The sequence below is a fragment of the Lonchura striata genome, chromosome 6 (assembly GCF_050655825.1).
Source record: "Lonchura striata isolate lonStrDom1 chromosome 6, ASM5065582v1, whole genome shotgun sequence".
Taxonomy (NCBI): Eukaryota; Metazoa; Chordata; class Aves; order Passeriformes; family Estrildidae; genus Lonchura; species Lonchura striata.
In genome coordinates this window covers 28500069-28514363 of record NC_140708.1, presented here as the reverse complement: position 1 = coordinate 28514363, position 14295 = coordinate 28500069, and the positions used below count along the sequence as shown (strand labels likewise).

Below are 14295 nucleotides of genomic sequence, written 5' to 3'. Positions count from 1 at the left end.
AGCTGCAGCTTAGATCACTTGCCTGAGTCAGGTGGAGCCAGCCTAAACCCCTCCTCATATTTCCGCAAACACTTTTGTTTTCCATAAATCAGCCGTGTCAGATGAAAGACCTGTTTTGTTGAAAAATTCCCAGCCAGTTCTGTTTATAACTCCATCCTCTCATCCCAACTTCCAAACCAAACATTGCTCTTGGGGGGATGGAGTTGTATTTCCACTGCAGTTTAGCACCTCCCCGACTTCTTTAACCCAGAAGATTCTATTCAGTGGATAAAAGATGTTAGAACGTTATCTGAGAGCATGAGACCTTTCCAGTTAAATAAGGAGGCCACAAAAATCTCCTATACTCATCTGTCTGCGATGCCAGCAGTTCCTACAGGTTCATGTTCTGCTGAGTTTGTCATATGTTCCCATTGGGAAGTGACTTGAGACTGAGTGCCAGTTTCACATGAGACCATTGCACAAGCTAGACATGAAATATTCCTGCCTCCATTGATCCACTGCAGATTCAGATTTGACCTACTCAAAAAATATTTTTGAGTCAAGCAGTTTTGAGTGAACAAACCCATTTTTTAAGATGCCACCCAATGTGTGCTGTGTATATGGAGCCAAAATTCAGCTATTAAGGCTGATCTAGCTTGTCTTCAGGTAACCAATGCCTTCAAAAGCTTCAGCACTTTTCTGTGGGAGGGAGATTTCCATTTTTTTTGGGGGGGGGGGTGGTGAGGGTGGGGAAGTCCTCTCCTTTTTAAATTGCAGTGATTAAGGCTTAGAACGACCTCTTGAAACTCATTATTAACAAAGATATCAGGGCCAGTGTTAACGCTACCTCAGGTACAAATCAGGTCAGTCAGTCAATAACTTAAGACAGATTCCTCATACTGCCAATTTACATGTTGTTTTTTGCTGTTTCATCAGTTTTGGTCTCCTGGAATCAGAGACTGGTAAAACACAGAGTTGTAGCCTTAAAGGCAACTGCTAATTTCAGACCAAAATGAAGATTTTTCTAACCTGTAATTGGAAGAAATAGCTTTTGAACCTTGGGCAGAGATGATTGTATCCGTTTTTGCTCTGTTATAATATGATCTAGGTTTCACTGGAACACACTCTTCTAGCATTTGCTCTAAATATATTTCTAATTAGAGACAAGCACTGGTGGTTGAAGGTTTTCTTCCTTTCCCTCTCACCATCTTCCCCCCACCCTACTCCCTTGTAAATGATACAGGAGCTGGCTGAGCTTTTGGATGAAGAAAAGCTTAGCGGAGTCCCCGTGCTCATATTTGCTAACAAGCAGGATTTGCTGACGGCTGCCCCTGCTTCGGAGATTGCGGAGGGACTGAACCTACACACAATCCGGGACAGAGTCTGGCAGATCCAGTCTTGTTCAGCTCTTTCGGGAGAGGGAGTACAGGTGAGGCTCTGCAGAAGGCTTGCTCTGCCAGCAGGCCATCTGTAAGAGATTGCTGATCTGCAGGGTGGGGCTGGACCAGCCTCGCCGATGAGGGGCAGCTCAGCCAAAGCCTTGCAGTGCAAAACGCGGGGGGTCCGTGTCTTGGGTCCTGTGCAAAGGGAACGGAGAGCTGTGGGCCCCTGGGGTATTTCCATCCCTGGTAAAGGGCACAGTGATTGCCTCCCCACTCAGGAGCCCTTAGCTGGCCCAGATGAAAACATTGATTTCTTTTAAAGAGACTGCTGTCAGGTTAATCATTCTCACAAAACAAATTGTCTTTTACTATTAACCCTTTGACTGGTATGAGTATGGACTCTAGAAATCTGATTTACTTTTGCTGCTGATGTCATTTGCCATTTTACTAAATGCAGGCACCAGGGAGAAAAACTGATCAATTTTTCTGATGAGAAATGCAAGAGTTGCACATGGAGCAACAGCCACTTCTAATGTCATCATGTGGGGCAGCAAAAACACACCAAGGGGTCTGCACTGTGTCCCTGTGCTGAACTGTAATAGTTGTGTCTTGGGTTCCTATGCTGTAGTCAGTTCCTGCAGTATAGTAGCTCTTTGTAATGTAAATGGGACCTAGGTTTGTTTATTTCACTCTTAGGTTTTCCTGAATTAATGAGGTATTTGCAGAGCTGGAAATCCGAGTACTCCCTTCACTGATATTTAAAGAAACAGAATGGTGAAGACATTTATCTTCACTGCCGTTTCAGTAAAACCTTATTTGCAGATGCTACAGAGCAGTTCAGGATGTGAGATCTCAAGCTGAGTACGAAGAGTCACAGAAGCAGCCCTCCATGCTGAGTGGGCAGTAAAATGGCAGATGAAATTCAGTGTTGACAAGTGCAAAATAATGCACATGAGAAACAACAATCCTAATTATATGACGATGGACTCAAAATTAGCTGCCGTTACTCAGAAGCAAATCCTTGGGAACAGAGCTCATCAAAGACCAGAGAGTAAAATTCAAATACTAGGCAATTACAAGAAAGCAAAAAAGAAACATCTTTTCTAGCAGGTTAAAGTCACTGTGAGCCCATACCTTGAACATGACCTCAATTTCTGTCTCTGCCACATTTAAAAGATTTTAGTAGTAATAGTAGAGTCATAAAGTCCAACAAAAAATTAGGTAGAAGGATCTTCAGAAGATCTTTAGACCAACTTCATGTTTAAAGCAGGGATAATTGTGAGTGTAGAGGACGTTGCTGAGAGTCTTGTCCAGTCAAGTTATAAGTATCTCTGAGCACATAAATTCCACATCCTCTCTAGGTAACCTCTTCTAGGCTCGTAACTACCCTAATCAGAAAAAAATACAGTCTACGTATCTGCTTAGAATTAGGAGAGATTTGGGTATCCTCTGTCAGGAATGATCAGCAGCACAGAGTGGCATCTATATACAGGGATAATAAATAAATTAGGACTAGCAGTTGTAAGAGAGAGAACAGAGAGTGGGAACATGTTCAGAATTTATAAAATAAGGTATAAAAATGTCAGATAAACTGTAAGCTATTTTTGCATTCCTAGAGGAAGAGTGTTCCTAATGAAATAATCAGAAAATAGTTTAAAAGAAATAAAAATAAGTGCTTCTTTGCAAGTGGCATAATTAAATTCTGGATCTCATTGGCACAGGATGTTGGGGAGACCAAAGGTATCAGAAAAAAAAGTGTATCAGAAAAATACTTAAATGCATTTCTGAAGAAGGGATGTGCAGGCAGTCTCTGACCAGTATGATCTGGAGGCAGGTTTTGACTGAGGAACAGCTTGGGCCATGAACTGGGAGCAAAGAACAGAGTAAGGCAGATGCTGTTCATACATGGTCTTTTCCCTGGTATCCAGAAAGAGGATCCTGGCCTGGATGAACCATTGGTCTGACCCAGTACAGCAGTTCTGATTTAAAATTCTCAACTTGATTTTTAGACCTGAATGTAGTAGGTGGTGTTCTCTAAAGGGCCTGTAGTTAGCTAAGCTACAAATTCAAGCTATGTTGTAGCCACTGTTGTGAAGGGTTTCAGCTCGAATCTTTGCTCTGAATTTTCCAGTCCAAAGAAATCTGACCAGGAAAATGAGGCTGCAGCTAACAGGGTTTCAGGCAAACGTAGGTCACCTTCCTACCCCCTTCAGGCCCTTCTCTATGCTATGGAAGTCCAAGGGAGGTCTCCAGCTACAAAGGGGCAGTAAAGAGATGAAATTCAGAGATGTATGTTGGATGTGGATGAAGTAAATGATACAAAGTGTTACTTTCTGTTCTCGAGCTTTGAAATGTGCTTCCTTCTCAGACAGATTTGTGGGCTCTCTGGAGTGGGCTGCACACTTCTCCACTGACAGCACCTTCTTATTGTGCCTCCTCCCTGAAGCACAGCACATCCCTAATCATCCAGTAGTAAAATACTCAGCCCAATACCCTCTGCCAGGGAAATGAAATCTGCTTCTGCATTCACATCCAGAAAATAGAAGACCAGAACTAAATAAAAGTATTTGCAGGCCTATGTATTTTGTTAATTGTGCTTATCTAGACAAATTAATTTAGATGCAGGCCAGATAACATCCCACATTGTTGTAGTCAGTCTCATTGCCCTAAATACTGCAGCTTAGTCCACAAATGATCATTGCAAAAAAGTCAGGAAAGTTGCAGCCTCTCTCTAGCTTATAGAAGAAGAGCCCCTACATTTCTCTTCAGCCAAAACTTCATCCCTGTCAAATCAGACAGCAAGAATGTCAAGCACTCCCCTTCCTTGCAAATTGAACAAAATGTTTGGGGAAATGGCTTTTCAACTAAACTTAGATCAGCCGAGGAAAAACTGGTCTCTTCAGTCTTGGGATGTTAAGGAGAGGTCAAACTTTAGGAGAATCAATGAACTTGTTCAAAGAGTCAGATTAGGAAAGATGTTTTTGAGGATTGTGGTACACCAGGGCCATGGGTACCAGAGGCTCAGAGCAGGAGCTCTCCATTTGTGGTTAAATCTCAGGTCACCACTTTAAGGACTTTGTTGAGAAATTACAATGAGTGGCAGCAAAACAAATGGAGATGGGGAAGCATCAGTTTTTGAGAATTAAATCCAAGGAACCAGCACACCAACCATCGCAGCTGATGGAATGTATTACCTGGAGTAGAATTGGAGACTGCTGACGGGTCTTGCAAGGAAGAGTGGTGGCATATCTTGTACTGAGCACATGCAGGAACAAGAGTTCATATGGGAAGATGTTTGTGATAGCTGGAAAGAAGAGCAATGAGCAAAGATAAATAATGCTAATACATGAAGGAGAAATAGTTTGAAGGTCATTTAATTAGTTTAGCAGCTAGCACCATCGTGTATAGAACTGGGTAGTTAAGACTGGGGATTTCAAGGTTAATGAGATTAGATTATGGTTAATAGAATGATATAAATTTAGAGAATTTAACTATTATTTGAAATGGGTTATTTAATAAAACTGTTAATTAAAGGGAGAATCCATATAGTCATCTTCCCTTTTAAAATTAACCATTAGGGACTCTGGAAAAGGGGCCTAGCAGTGTCCTGAGCAGGCTCAGAAGAGAGGTGACTGGGTTAACTGGAAACTCCGCATAGTGTCTCTGGATGCCAGCTGGCAGCCCCTGTTATGCCAGCTGAAGACTTCATTACCTCCTGACTGTAACTGTGGGCAGCATTTGTTAATCAGACTTCATGGTGCCATCGAGGCTTTTTCAAGCAAAATGTCTGCTTGGGTCTGATCTTATCCTCAACCCCAGTTAAAAAGCAGGAAAACCTTTTCTCCTTGCCCCAGCCATCTGGGCTCTGTTTTTGGGACAGAGTACTGACCAGCCTACACCAAGATCTGGCACAGGGTACAGCAAGTGAGGGAGGTGATTACTGATGACAGCAGGGAACATCAGGGAACTGTTGCCTCACAGCGATTCTCTGGTGCCACATAGGCTCTCTTGGGGTATTTGTGACCGGATCTCAAACTGTAGCCCTTGTGCAAAAGCTGTGTACATTCCACCCTGGCCAGCCAGAGTGGCGTAAAAGCAAACAGGACCCCTCTGCTTTGCTGCCTTCTCTCTTGCTGAGGTGTTATTTAGGGACCAGGGTGTGATATTAAATATGGTTCAAGGCTTGGGATCATTGTGTGCTCTGCAGCTTGTTTCTTGTCTGAAGCAAGATTCTCCAGTCAAGGCAGCAGGAGTTCAGCCTGCCCCAAGGAACTGTCCTCCAGAATGATGATGCAGTGTATTGTGTCCAGAGTCTCCCAAACATAATGACCCTCTGGAGACCATTAAAAGCCAGTGAAACTGAGAGTAGCCACTAAACTTTTGCAATTTATGCCAGAGCCTATCTGGCCCAAAGGACTGTGGGAAGGGCCGAGCCTCTGTCTCTTCCCTGGCTGTTTCAACCCAATTGAGAACGAAGCCCAAGACCTAAGTTATGTCTGTGCTGCAATTCAATACTTTCATAAGGGCAAGATTCATACTTTCATAAGAGCAGGACCATCCCCGGCAATCTGGTTATCTTCAGAGCTTAGGTTTAGTCTTAGCCAGGAAAGGCTGGATGGGGATCTTCGACATTTTAACAAGGTTCTGGAGCTATTTTGTAAATATTATTTAAAACCAGTTTGATGACTGCAGCTTTCCTGGGCCAGGCAGAGCCTGTGCATGTAAGGAAAAGCAACCATGTTTCCAGATTACAGGGCAGTGTCTTCTGATTTTTCAGTAGGGTAAGGAGGGAGTTTACAGTACTTCATCAAGGATACAAGGTCTCAGAAGACAAGAAATAAGCTTTCACCCAGGAAAAAACCAATGGATAATGCACTGGCAGGAGCCTGTAAGAGGCAGCCTGTATGATCACTGGAAGTGCAAGGAAATTACAGATAATGAAGGAACAGTCCTGGTTGTGCAGAGGGAGAAGAAAGTGATAGTTAAAATAACACATAGCAAAAATGCTAGAGATTGAGAATTTTGCACTTGCCTGACCTAATTTATTATGGCAGACAGAGGATTACATGAAAGGATTAAGCTTTTCTGTCCTTAAGGTCACATTAGGGGTCACAAGTTTGTGGCCTTGCCTGATCCTGGGCTTGCAGGGGAGCAGAAATCGTGAGGCTTTTTATGGGGTGGAGAGGACTTGTTCGCTGTGTTTGAAGTCAGATTACTTCACTCCCATCACTGCAAAGCTGATAATGCAGAGAAGAAGCAAGCAGTGGGCTAATCTTAAGCAGGACTTTTTATTTCTCCCAGGGAAGGCTCTACCAGTACCTTCCCAAAGGGCGCTGGAGTACAACTCCCTTGGCACAATAGCAGATGGGACTGCGGCAAGGCAGGGTTGTGTGAGCAGCATTTCTCTGCAAGGAGCATTATCCTCTTCCCTGGGGTTCTCTCTCTTTGCTTTGGTAAAGTTTACTAGCTGCTTGTTAAGGAACTAAGAGAGGCAAAGCTGAAAGATCTGAAATCTTTCCCTGGCTAAGTTTTCCCAGGGTTGACTTGAGGCTGGAATACTAATATTGTATCCGCCTCAGTCCTCAGAGTACCTGCCAACGTCTCTGTGTCTCAACAAAGCAGCACAAGGACATCTATCAAGATCTTAATGTTACTGTAGGGATTATACTTTCTTCACAGAACCATCTTTTAAACATGCAGATGTAGGGACAGAGTGTGCAGGGACAAAGGATGACAACAGTTGACTCCTTAAGGACTTGACTCTTTCAAGCACTGTTTCCTCCTTCCCATGTGCCCTTCCTATAGCAGCTCTTTGTGTTTGTAGCAGCTTTCCTGAATTTCTTTATCTTACTAATGATCTGTCCTGCTTCACACCAAATACACCTTTTAGTATTTTTTTTTTTTGCTTTCCATTGCATTTGGTATTCTCCAAAGCACCTGGGGCCACTGCAGAACAACACCCCCCCTCAAAAAAAAGTTGCATCAGAAGCTGCGGACATAGCTGAGGAAGGCATCTCACATACACCTTTTTGATACAGCTGAACATGTTAATTTTCCCTTTATCACTGTCAGGCAGGGGGATATTTACAATTAAATGTGATTTTGCCTGTCAATTAACTCATGCCAGAAAAGAGTTTTTAAAATCTATTCCTGCTTTAAAAGTTTGGTGACCTACTTACGTATTTCAAGCGTGTTTGGAGTTCACCTTTCCTCTTGCATTTTGCTATGTCATTCTCTTGCCCTCGTTAAATGCTTCATGCAGCCAGGCTCCCAGCCATGGTAAATCCCATCATAAACTCTGCTTTATGACCCTTGCTGCGCTGGTGCTGCAATGGTCTGCCTTTCTCCTTGCCAAGCTCCCCAATGGCAGCAGGCAGTGTTTTAATCACTGTGAATTCAGGTTGTGGTCAGATTAGGTAGAAGATAGGATGCGTGTTTGTTGTTTTGCAGTGATGTATTGTTTCTAGGATTACTGTGCTGAATAGCAGAGGGTGTCAGCTGATATTTATTACTTTAAGCTGTCTCAGCTGTTCTGGTTCAGCAAATAAACCTACATTCAAAATGAATGAGGAGCTCTGCTTGCCTTGTATGCCATGATGTGTGCAAATGTGATTATTGCTTCCAAGGCAAGGGAAGCTGAAATCATTGTGGAAGCATTTTTAGTTATTTATTTATTTTTACTCTTTGCAGGCAATCACGCAGATTTCTAAAGCACACAATCAAGTCAAAGGCTTGACACCTTTCCTTCCAGCCCCATTGTTAAGCCCTGGCATTCCTCATGCTGGGAATCACTCGCTCCCTCTCTCTCTAAAGTGATAAGCTTTAAACCATGCTATTGATTGCTTAAGGCATTACATGTTTTACACCTAGGTTATCGGTGTTATTGAAAGGGGAAGACACAAAGCTACTGCGCCTTAAAATGAATCTTTTCCCATTTGGTCAGAGGATTTCAGACAATTTGTTTTACACTGATCTCTGCTGGGGAGATAAATAAATGAAACTGGAGACACCAAGCCTCCCCCAAGGTTAGAGTTAGAAGTGTTATTAGTGTAGGGTCTCTTGTGCACCCCAGCACAAAGTGGGCTCGCTTATTCTTTATTTAACATAGCAACAAGGGCTGATTTCAAAAGTTGCTGCTCCCCTTCAGATAAGAAGTGTCACATAGTGCAGTTATCAAGGTGAATTGGTATTTTCAAGTGAGAACCTCTCTGCTTCTGATTAAGCCCTGAGGACTCCCTCTCTCCTCTCTTAACTCTTTAGCTCCCCTCTGACATGGCCACCACCTTTGTGTCTGAGGGACAACACAGAGGCACAGCAGTATCAGCTCACTCGAAGGGCCTGTTGTACTCTGCCTTGGGCTACCTGTCTTTGGAGAAGCTGAGGTCCTTGGCAGCCTTTTGGCAGTCTGAGAACAAGGGAATAGGAAATCAGCAGCTCTGCTACAATGGGGCTACCAGTGACATTTGCCCAAAAGCTCTCACTTTTCTTAGGGTCTAGCTAAGGTTGTTGTGGTAATGATACAAAAATAACTGCTGAACGTAATACAGTGAAATCCCTCCACTATGAACTCTGAGGTGATATTTGCCTGACTTCCAGACACAAAGATGTGCTGCTCCTCTCTCATCCCCAAAACCCTACCTTTTGCCTTCAGCCTTCCTATCCGCAGAGATACCTCATAGACAGGATAGAGGTAAGGGATTTGATAGGACACAAATATGAGGAGACTGTGCATCTTGCACTCCATTGTGCACGTCTCCTCAAGGATAAGTGACAGGAGCAGATGAAGTGTTGCTTTGGCTTTCAGTAGCATATCCCATTCTGGGATCTCAGCAATAAACTCACAAATCAGATATTCATGGCACAAGTGTTGCCGTCCTGCTTGTTCTGGCCAGAGAACTCACTCACACATTTTTACAGAGACACCTTAAAGAGTATATCAGCCTCTTAAAACATGACCACCTAGCTTCTCACTGGACCCCTGTGGGATCCCTGAGGGCCCATTTTCTGTGGGGGCCCTGAGAAACAGGGAGCAGTGTCCAGGTCTGGTTATTGCAGTGACTTTCATGGATCTGGATTTCAAGGCTTGAGGCTGAACAGAGAATTAGAGGTGTTTTCTTAACAGGGGGCTGACTGTATAGCAAACAGTCTCCTAAAATCCAGTCTCAAAGATGAGATGACTTGCCTGAGATTACAGAAATCATGTGTAGCCAAACCTGGAACTGGGCCTTCATCTGCCACTGACGTACCTTGACTGCAAAGTGATCCTTCCTCGTAGGACCTACACATAGTGATGTGATAAGATGATGGATACTTTTTTTAGGGTCAGATGAAAGATTTAATAACCTCTGTGTGACAGCATCTACCAAGCAAGGAAGCACTTATTTTTTTAACCCACAGTGGTTTTGGGGACAGAAGGGCAGGCAGGGGGTCAATGAGGAGGCAGAACATGATGCTTGCAGAATGGTGGTGGGGTGGGCTTGGGGGGATTTCTCCTCCCATCGCTTGACTAACATTACCTTTCTCTGTCTGAAGGACGGCATGAACTGGGTGTGCAAAAATGTCAGTACTAAGAAGAAGTAAAGCGTTCTGAGCTGCATGGAAATGGAGGAGCGGTGGGAGCAGAATTTTAGCCTGAAAACACTAATTTGCTGCTTTCTGACCAAATGTTTTTCCATCTGTGCACAGCTACAGCTGTTAAAAGAAAAAAAAAAAAAAAGAGAGAAAAAGGGAGCAACATTGGTTTAAATCTACTGCTGGATTTGGAACTTGACCTGCTCTTTAGTATAATTTTTTTATCCCAATAAAGGAATTATATTTTTCCTCCCTATGCATAAGTAGTATTAAATGTCTGATTAGCAAGCAAGTTTGTAAGCAGAAGCAAGACTGATTCAGTGTGGAGCAGAGGGAGTGGTGAGTTACTGTAGTGGCTTAGATGCATAGGAGCTGCCCTAATAGGCACGGTTGCTGAGGACATGCTCAGGCATCAGTCACAGCTTCCCCTCAGTGACAGATAAAATGCAGTTGTGTTACCAATTGTGGGTAGTTTCTTAAAATAAAGCTGCTAAGGAGTCATTTGTGTAACAAGGGTAGAAGACTTCCACATATTCCTATAGCCATAAAAGAGGAGTTTGATGATAACGAGGCACTGTTGCATTGCGACACTGCTGTAGAAGGGAGAGAAGGGTTATGTGTGTATAATTGAAGCTCTTTACAGTTGGAATAATGCAGGATGAGCGTGCCTAGGGCTTTTCTCGCAGCTGAAGGAGAATTTAGCCCAGCATTTCACCTTGAGCCAGCAAAAACGTTGTTCCTCCGTTCAATAAGTTCCATATGTGAGATTAGTCTTGATGTTGAACAATCCCTGTTGATTTTCCCTTGATGTTAAGGCAACTCTGCAGGAAAATGCAATTAAGTCCATGATTACTTTCTAGAATGAGATATCAGGTCCCAGGTTTCCTTCTTTGAAATGTGCAAAATGTATTCTCCTACCCCACCACCTCAGCATGCGTTGCCTGGCACTTGCAGGGACTTGGGGGACTGCCCCGTGGCAGGCTGGCTGTCTAAAGCCTGAGGTCCCCCAGCCTGGCGCCGGCTGTGGATTGCTCGGGTGGAAGGTGAGGATCCTGGTGAACGGCAGATGGGAAGTGCTCTGTAAAACGAGCATTCATTCTTCCCCGGCCGGCTTCCCTTTAAAAGGACATAGTTGCTGAAATAGGAAAGAGAATGTGATTTTCACCTCCTCCTCCCCAATTCAAATCTAGCCCCAGACTGACAAGGGAGCGGGGGCGATTAGCACGCCAAAGTAGCCATGTCCTGCATGAAGCGAGCTTGGTGACTCCTGGGCCAGTTTCTAATGCACAGATGGTAAAATAATCCTACTGCCCTGCTTGCCAGCTTTGTTTGCTGCCTGCCTGCGAAAGGCCAGAGAATGACTGGGGACTGCATTACCCCTTCCACCTCCTGGAGACGGACGGCGCAGGATGGGGAGAGCTGCATGTACTAAAGCATGTGGCTTTACCACGCGTCAGCGACTTGACTCATGGACCCAGGCAGACGGCTGACACCCCTGGAGCTCCCAGCTCTTTTTTCCTCCCTTCCCTGGACATCTCCACCTCACGGCACAAACATCTGCACTGTACGTGAAGCAGCCCCTGGCTGTCTATGTGTTACAGCTTGGCATATTAAAATCATCTGGGGCTCATTCCAGGTCCCCCCATACATCAGGATGTACAGTAGCAGTTCAGGGATGATCCGTGTGTAGTTCAGCTGTCTTTGCTGTGGCTGGGGGCACAGGGACAGCTGGGACAGCAACTGCTTTAGCAATCCAACTTTAATCTGCCTGTGTCCGTGAGTCAGCACCCTCCTAGTGCATCTGTCTCCAGCAGGGAGGCAGGACACGCATGCCGGAGTAGCAGAGCCTTGCTTTAAAAACCAGACGACAGGGATGGGGGGGAAGAGTGGGCTCAAGTGAGCTGTTAAGCAATCGCTAATGACAAAGTGACACAGCTCCGGCTTTGCATGGATTGAGTAAGGAGTCATGAGATGTTCATTTAAATGTAGCTTGCTCGGTAACTCCCCAGCTGCGCAGGCTTATCGGGAACGCTGCAAATTTGAGTATGGCATGTTCCTGGGTCAGTCCAAGGAGGAGAAATTTATCCCAGCATCACCTTTTCCTTGCAAATAATACATTTGCCTGATGCAAGCAATGTAAAGAATTACAGTCCTTTCCTGTGGGCAGGCTTGTGCTGGCTGAGTGGCAGAGCTTTGTGACAGATAGTCCCCAAGCTCTGCATTTGCCCACATTGCTTACCAGATGCAGAGGGAAATGCTTGGGTATCTCTCCTCTGGTCCAGGCAGGGCAGAGCACCCTTTGAAGCTCAGGCATTGATCTTTCACTCTTGCAGGGGACTTAAGCTGGTGCTTTCCCACTCCCTACTCTTTTAGCAGTGGCAAACTTAGCCTATGACACCCCACCTGTGCCACAGTTGGCTTCCTGAGGCTGAAGAGAATACAGGAGGGTAGTGTGTTTCTTTTTAAAGTCTCATGTTGGTTAAACTTGGAAATATGTGTAAAATAAATATTTAGTAATTTTCCTATCAATTTAGTTGGGAAGGAAAAATTTTCTTATTGAACTCAGGATCCAGAAACATTTGCTGGCTCATTCATTATGTTTACTTGTAGCCACATGTATTGGTTGCTTGCATCTGTACCTGCCAGAGTGTCACCTGTAACCCAGTAGTTAATTTGGTTCTCCTGTGCCAGGTGTTAAGAGAGGAAGACTGTGATAGAGTGAGTTGTGCTGGGAGGATGGAGGTGGGGGGTTTAAATGACCATGTCTTAAATATATGATCCTACAGTAATGGCTGTAAATGTTCGTTGTATTGTAAACGTTTTTCTGTACAACCTGGTGAAAATGTATAAGAATTTGAGGCTCTGTTCACTTGCTGCTCCTTATCTGAATGTATTTACATCTGCTATGGCCTCTGCAGGGCTCTCTGCCCTGGGCAGCACCTGGCTTAAAACCACCTGGACAAGTGTGTGGGGCCAGCCACAAACTCCTGCCACCGATCAATGCAGCCCCTGCCCCTGTGCCAGCCCTTCAGCCCCACTCTGGTTTGTGGCACACGCAGAGCTCCGTCCTTCAGCACTGTCAGCTTCACCCTCCTTTAAAGAGAGGCTGGGGGAACCAAGTGTCTCATTGGTATGGGTGGAGCTCTGCCACACGTCGCATCAATTCCCGGATTTTAAAGCCAGGAGGGACCGTTGTGTTCCTCTTCCCTGACCTCCCGTAACACAGCCCGTTAAACCCCACCCCGCCAGTGACTCACTCTGCCTGAACCAGAGCCCCTGTGGTGGGAAGAAACCCAGCCATGATTTAAAGGCTCCGAGTGACAGGCAGACCTCGGATGTTTGTCGCAGGGGTTAATTCCCTTCCCGTGCTTCACTTTCACGTCATTAAATCTGGTTCTACCTTTTCGATAGATGAAAGAAGCCTCTCCTGCCCCATTTGTTCCCTGGAGGGGAGAGGTGCCAGAAAAGTGAAATTCTCCAAAGGCATGTCAGAAAACCTGAGTCCAAGCCCCTGCTCTGACCATGAGTGGGATGTGGGGACTCATGTCCTCTCCCAGTTGAGGCCATGTCCTCCACTGCAGCTTTGCTGGGAAATGTCTCTCCTGCCCTTGGAGAATGCTTGTCAAAGCCTCTTGCAACCTGCTCCCATTTTTCCCACTCCCTTATGATGTTTCTTGCACATTAATGAGTTCTCTCTCTGTCAAAACTATAACTGGTCACCAGACTCTTTTTATGAAGTGTACTGGGATGAGACCAGCCCTCTCCAACATGCTCACTCTCCTCTAAAAGCAAAAGATGGTGGCTGTTGCATTCCCTGGACTGGCCAGGTCCACACAAGCTCTTTCTTTTATGTTCCCTTTTTGTATTTCACCAAAAAGGGAGATTTGCAATATCTGGTCATGTTGTTACTCAGTGTATAATTTAGATGTCTTTGTCAAAAAAATAATAAAAAAAGGAAATAAATTAAAATTTAGTAGAAAGACAATTGGTGTTTGGGGTGATCCTTTTTTCTTTAGCAGGTTCATCTTCTGACAGGATTGTCTCTTCCCAAGGAGCCCCCAGTCAGCTCGCAAGGCTGCTCATCCATTGCTCCTGCCACCCCACCAAAAATGCTTGATGGGTCTAGAAGTGATCAAAACTGTTGAAGAAGCCTTTGTCCATTATTCCAAAACTATCAGAGAAGTCAGCCAGAGAGAAAGGGAAACTCTGGGAGGAGATTTTCAAAAATTGTGTTGTAGGTTAAAAAAAGCATGTCATGAAACACGTTCTCTACTGACCTGGCAGGAAGAGGGAAGCGGAAAAAGAAAAGCAGCAAACTATTTAGGTTTGGTTCAGTGAAATGGGGTTGGGAGGGGGTTAGGAG

General features: G+C 44.7%; 1 protein-coding gene across 1 annotated transcript in view; it reads left to right on the top strand.

Moving 5' to 3' along the window:
* The window catches only part of ARL3 (ARF like GTPase 3), a 30313-nt gene extending 16396 nt beyond the window's left edge, over positions 1-13917 (top strand). The window contains exons 5-6 of the mRNA XM_021536338.3: positions 1223-1408; positions 9894-13917. Of these exons, the coding sequence (XP_021392013.3) occupies positions 1223-1408; positions 9894-9941 (234 nt within the window). The 3' untranslated portion in view covers positions 9942-13917. The remainder of the gene's footprint in view (positions 1-1222; positions 1409-9893) is intronic.
* The last annotated feature ends 378 nt before the right edge of the window (positions 13918-14295 follow it).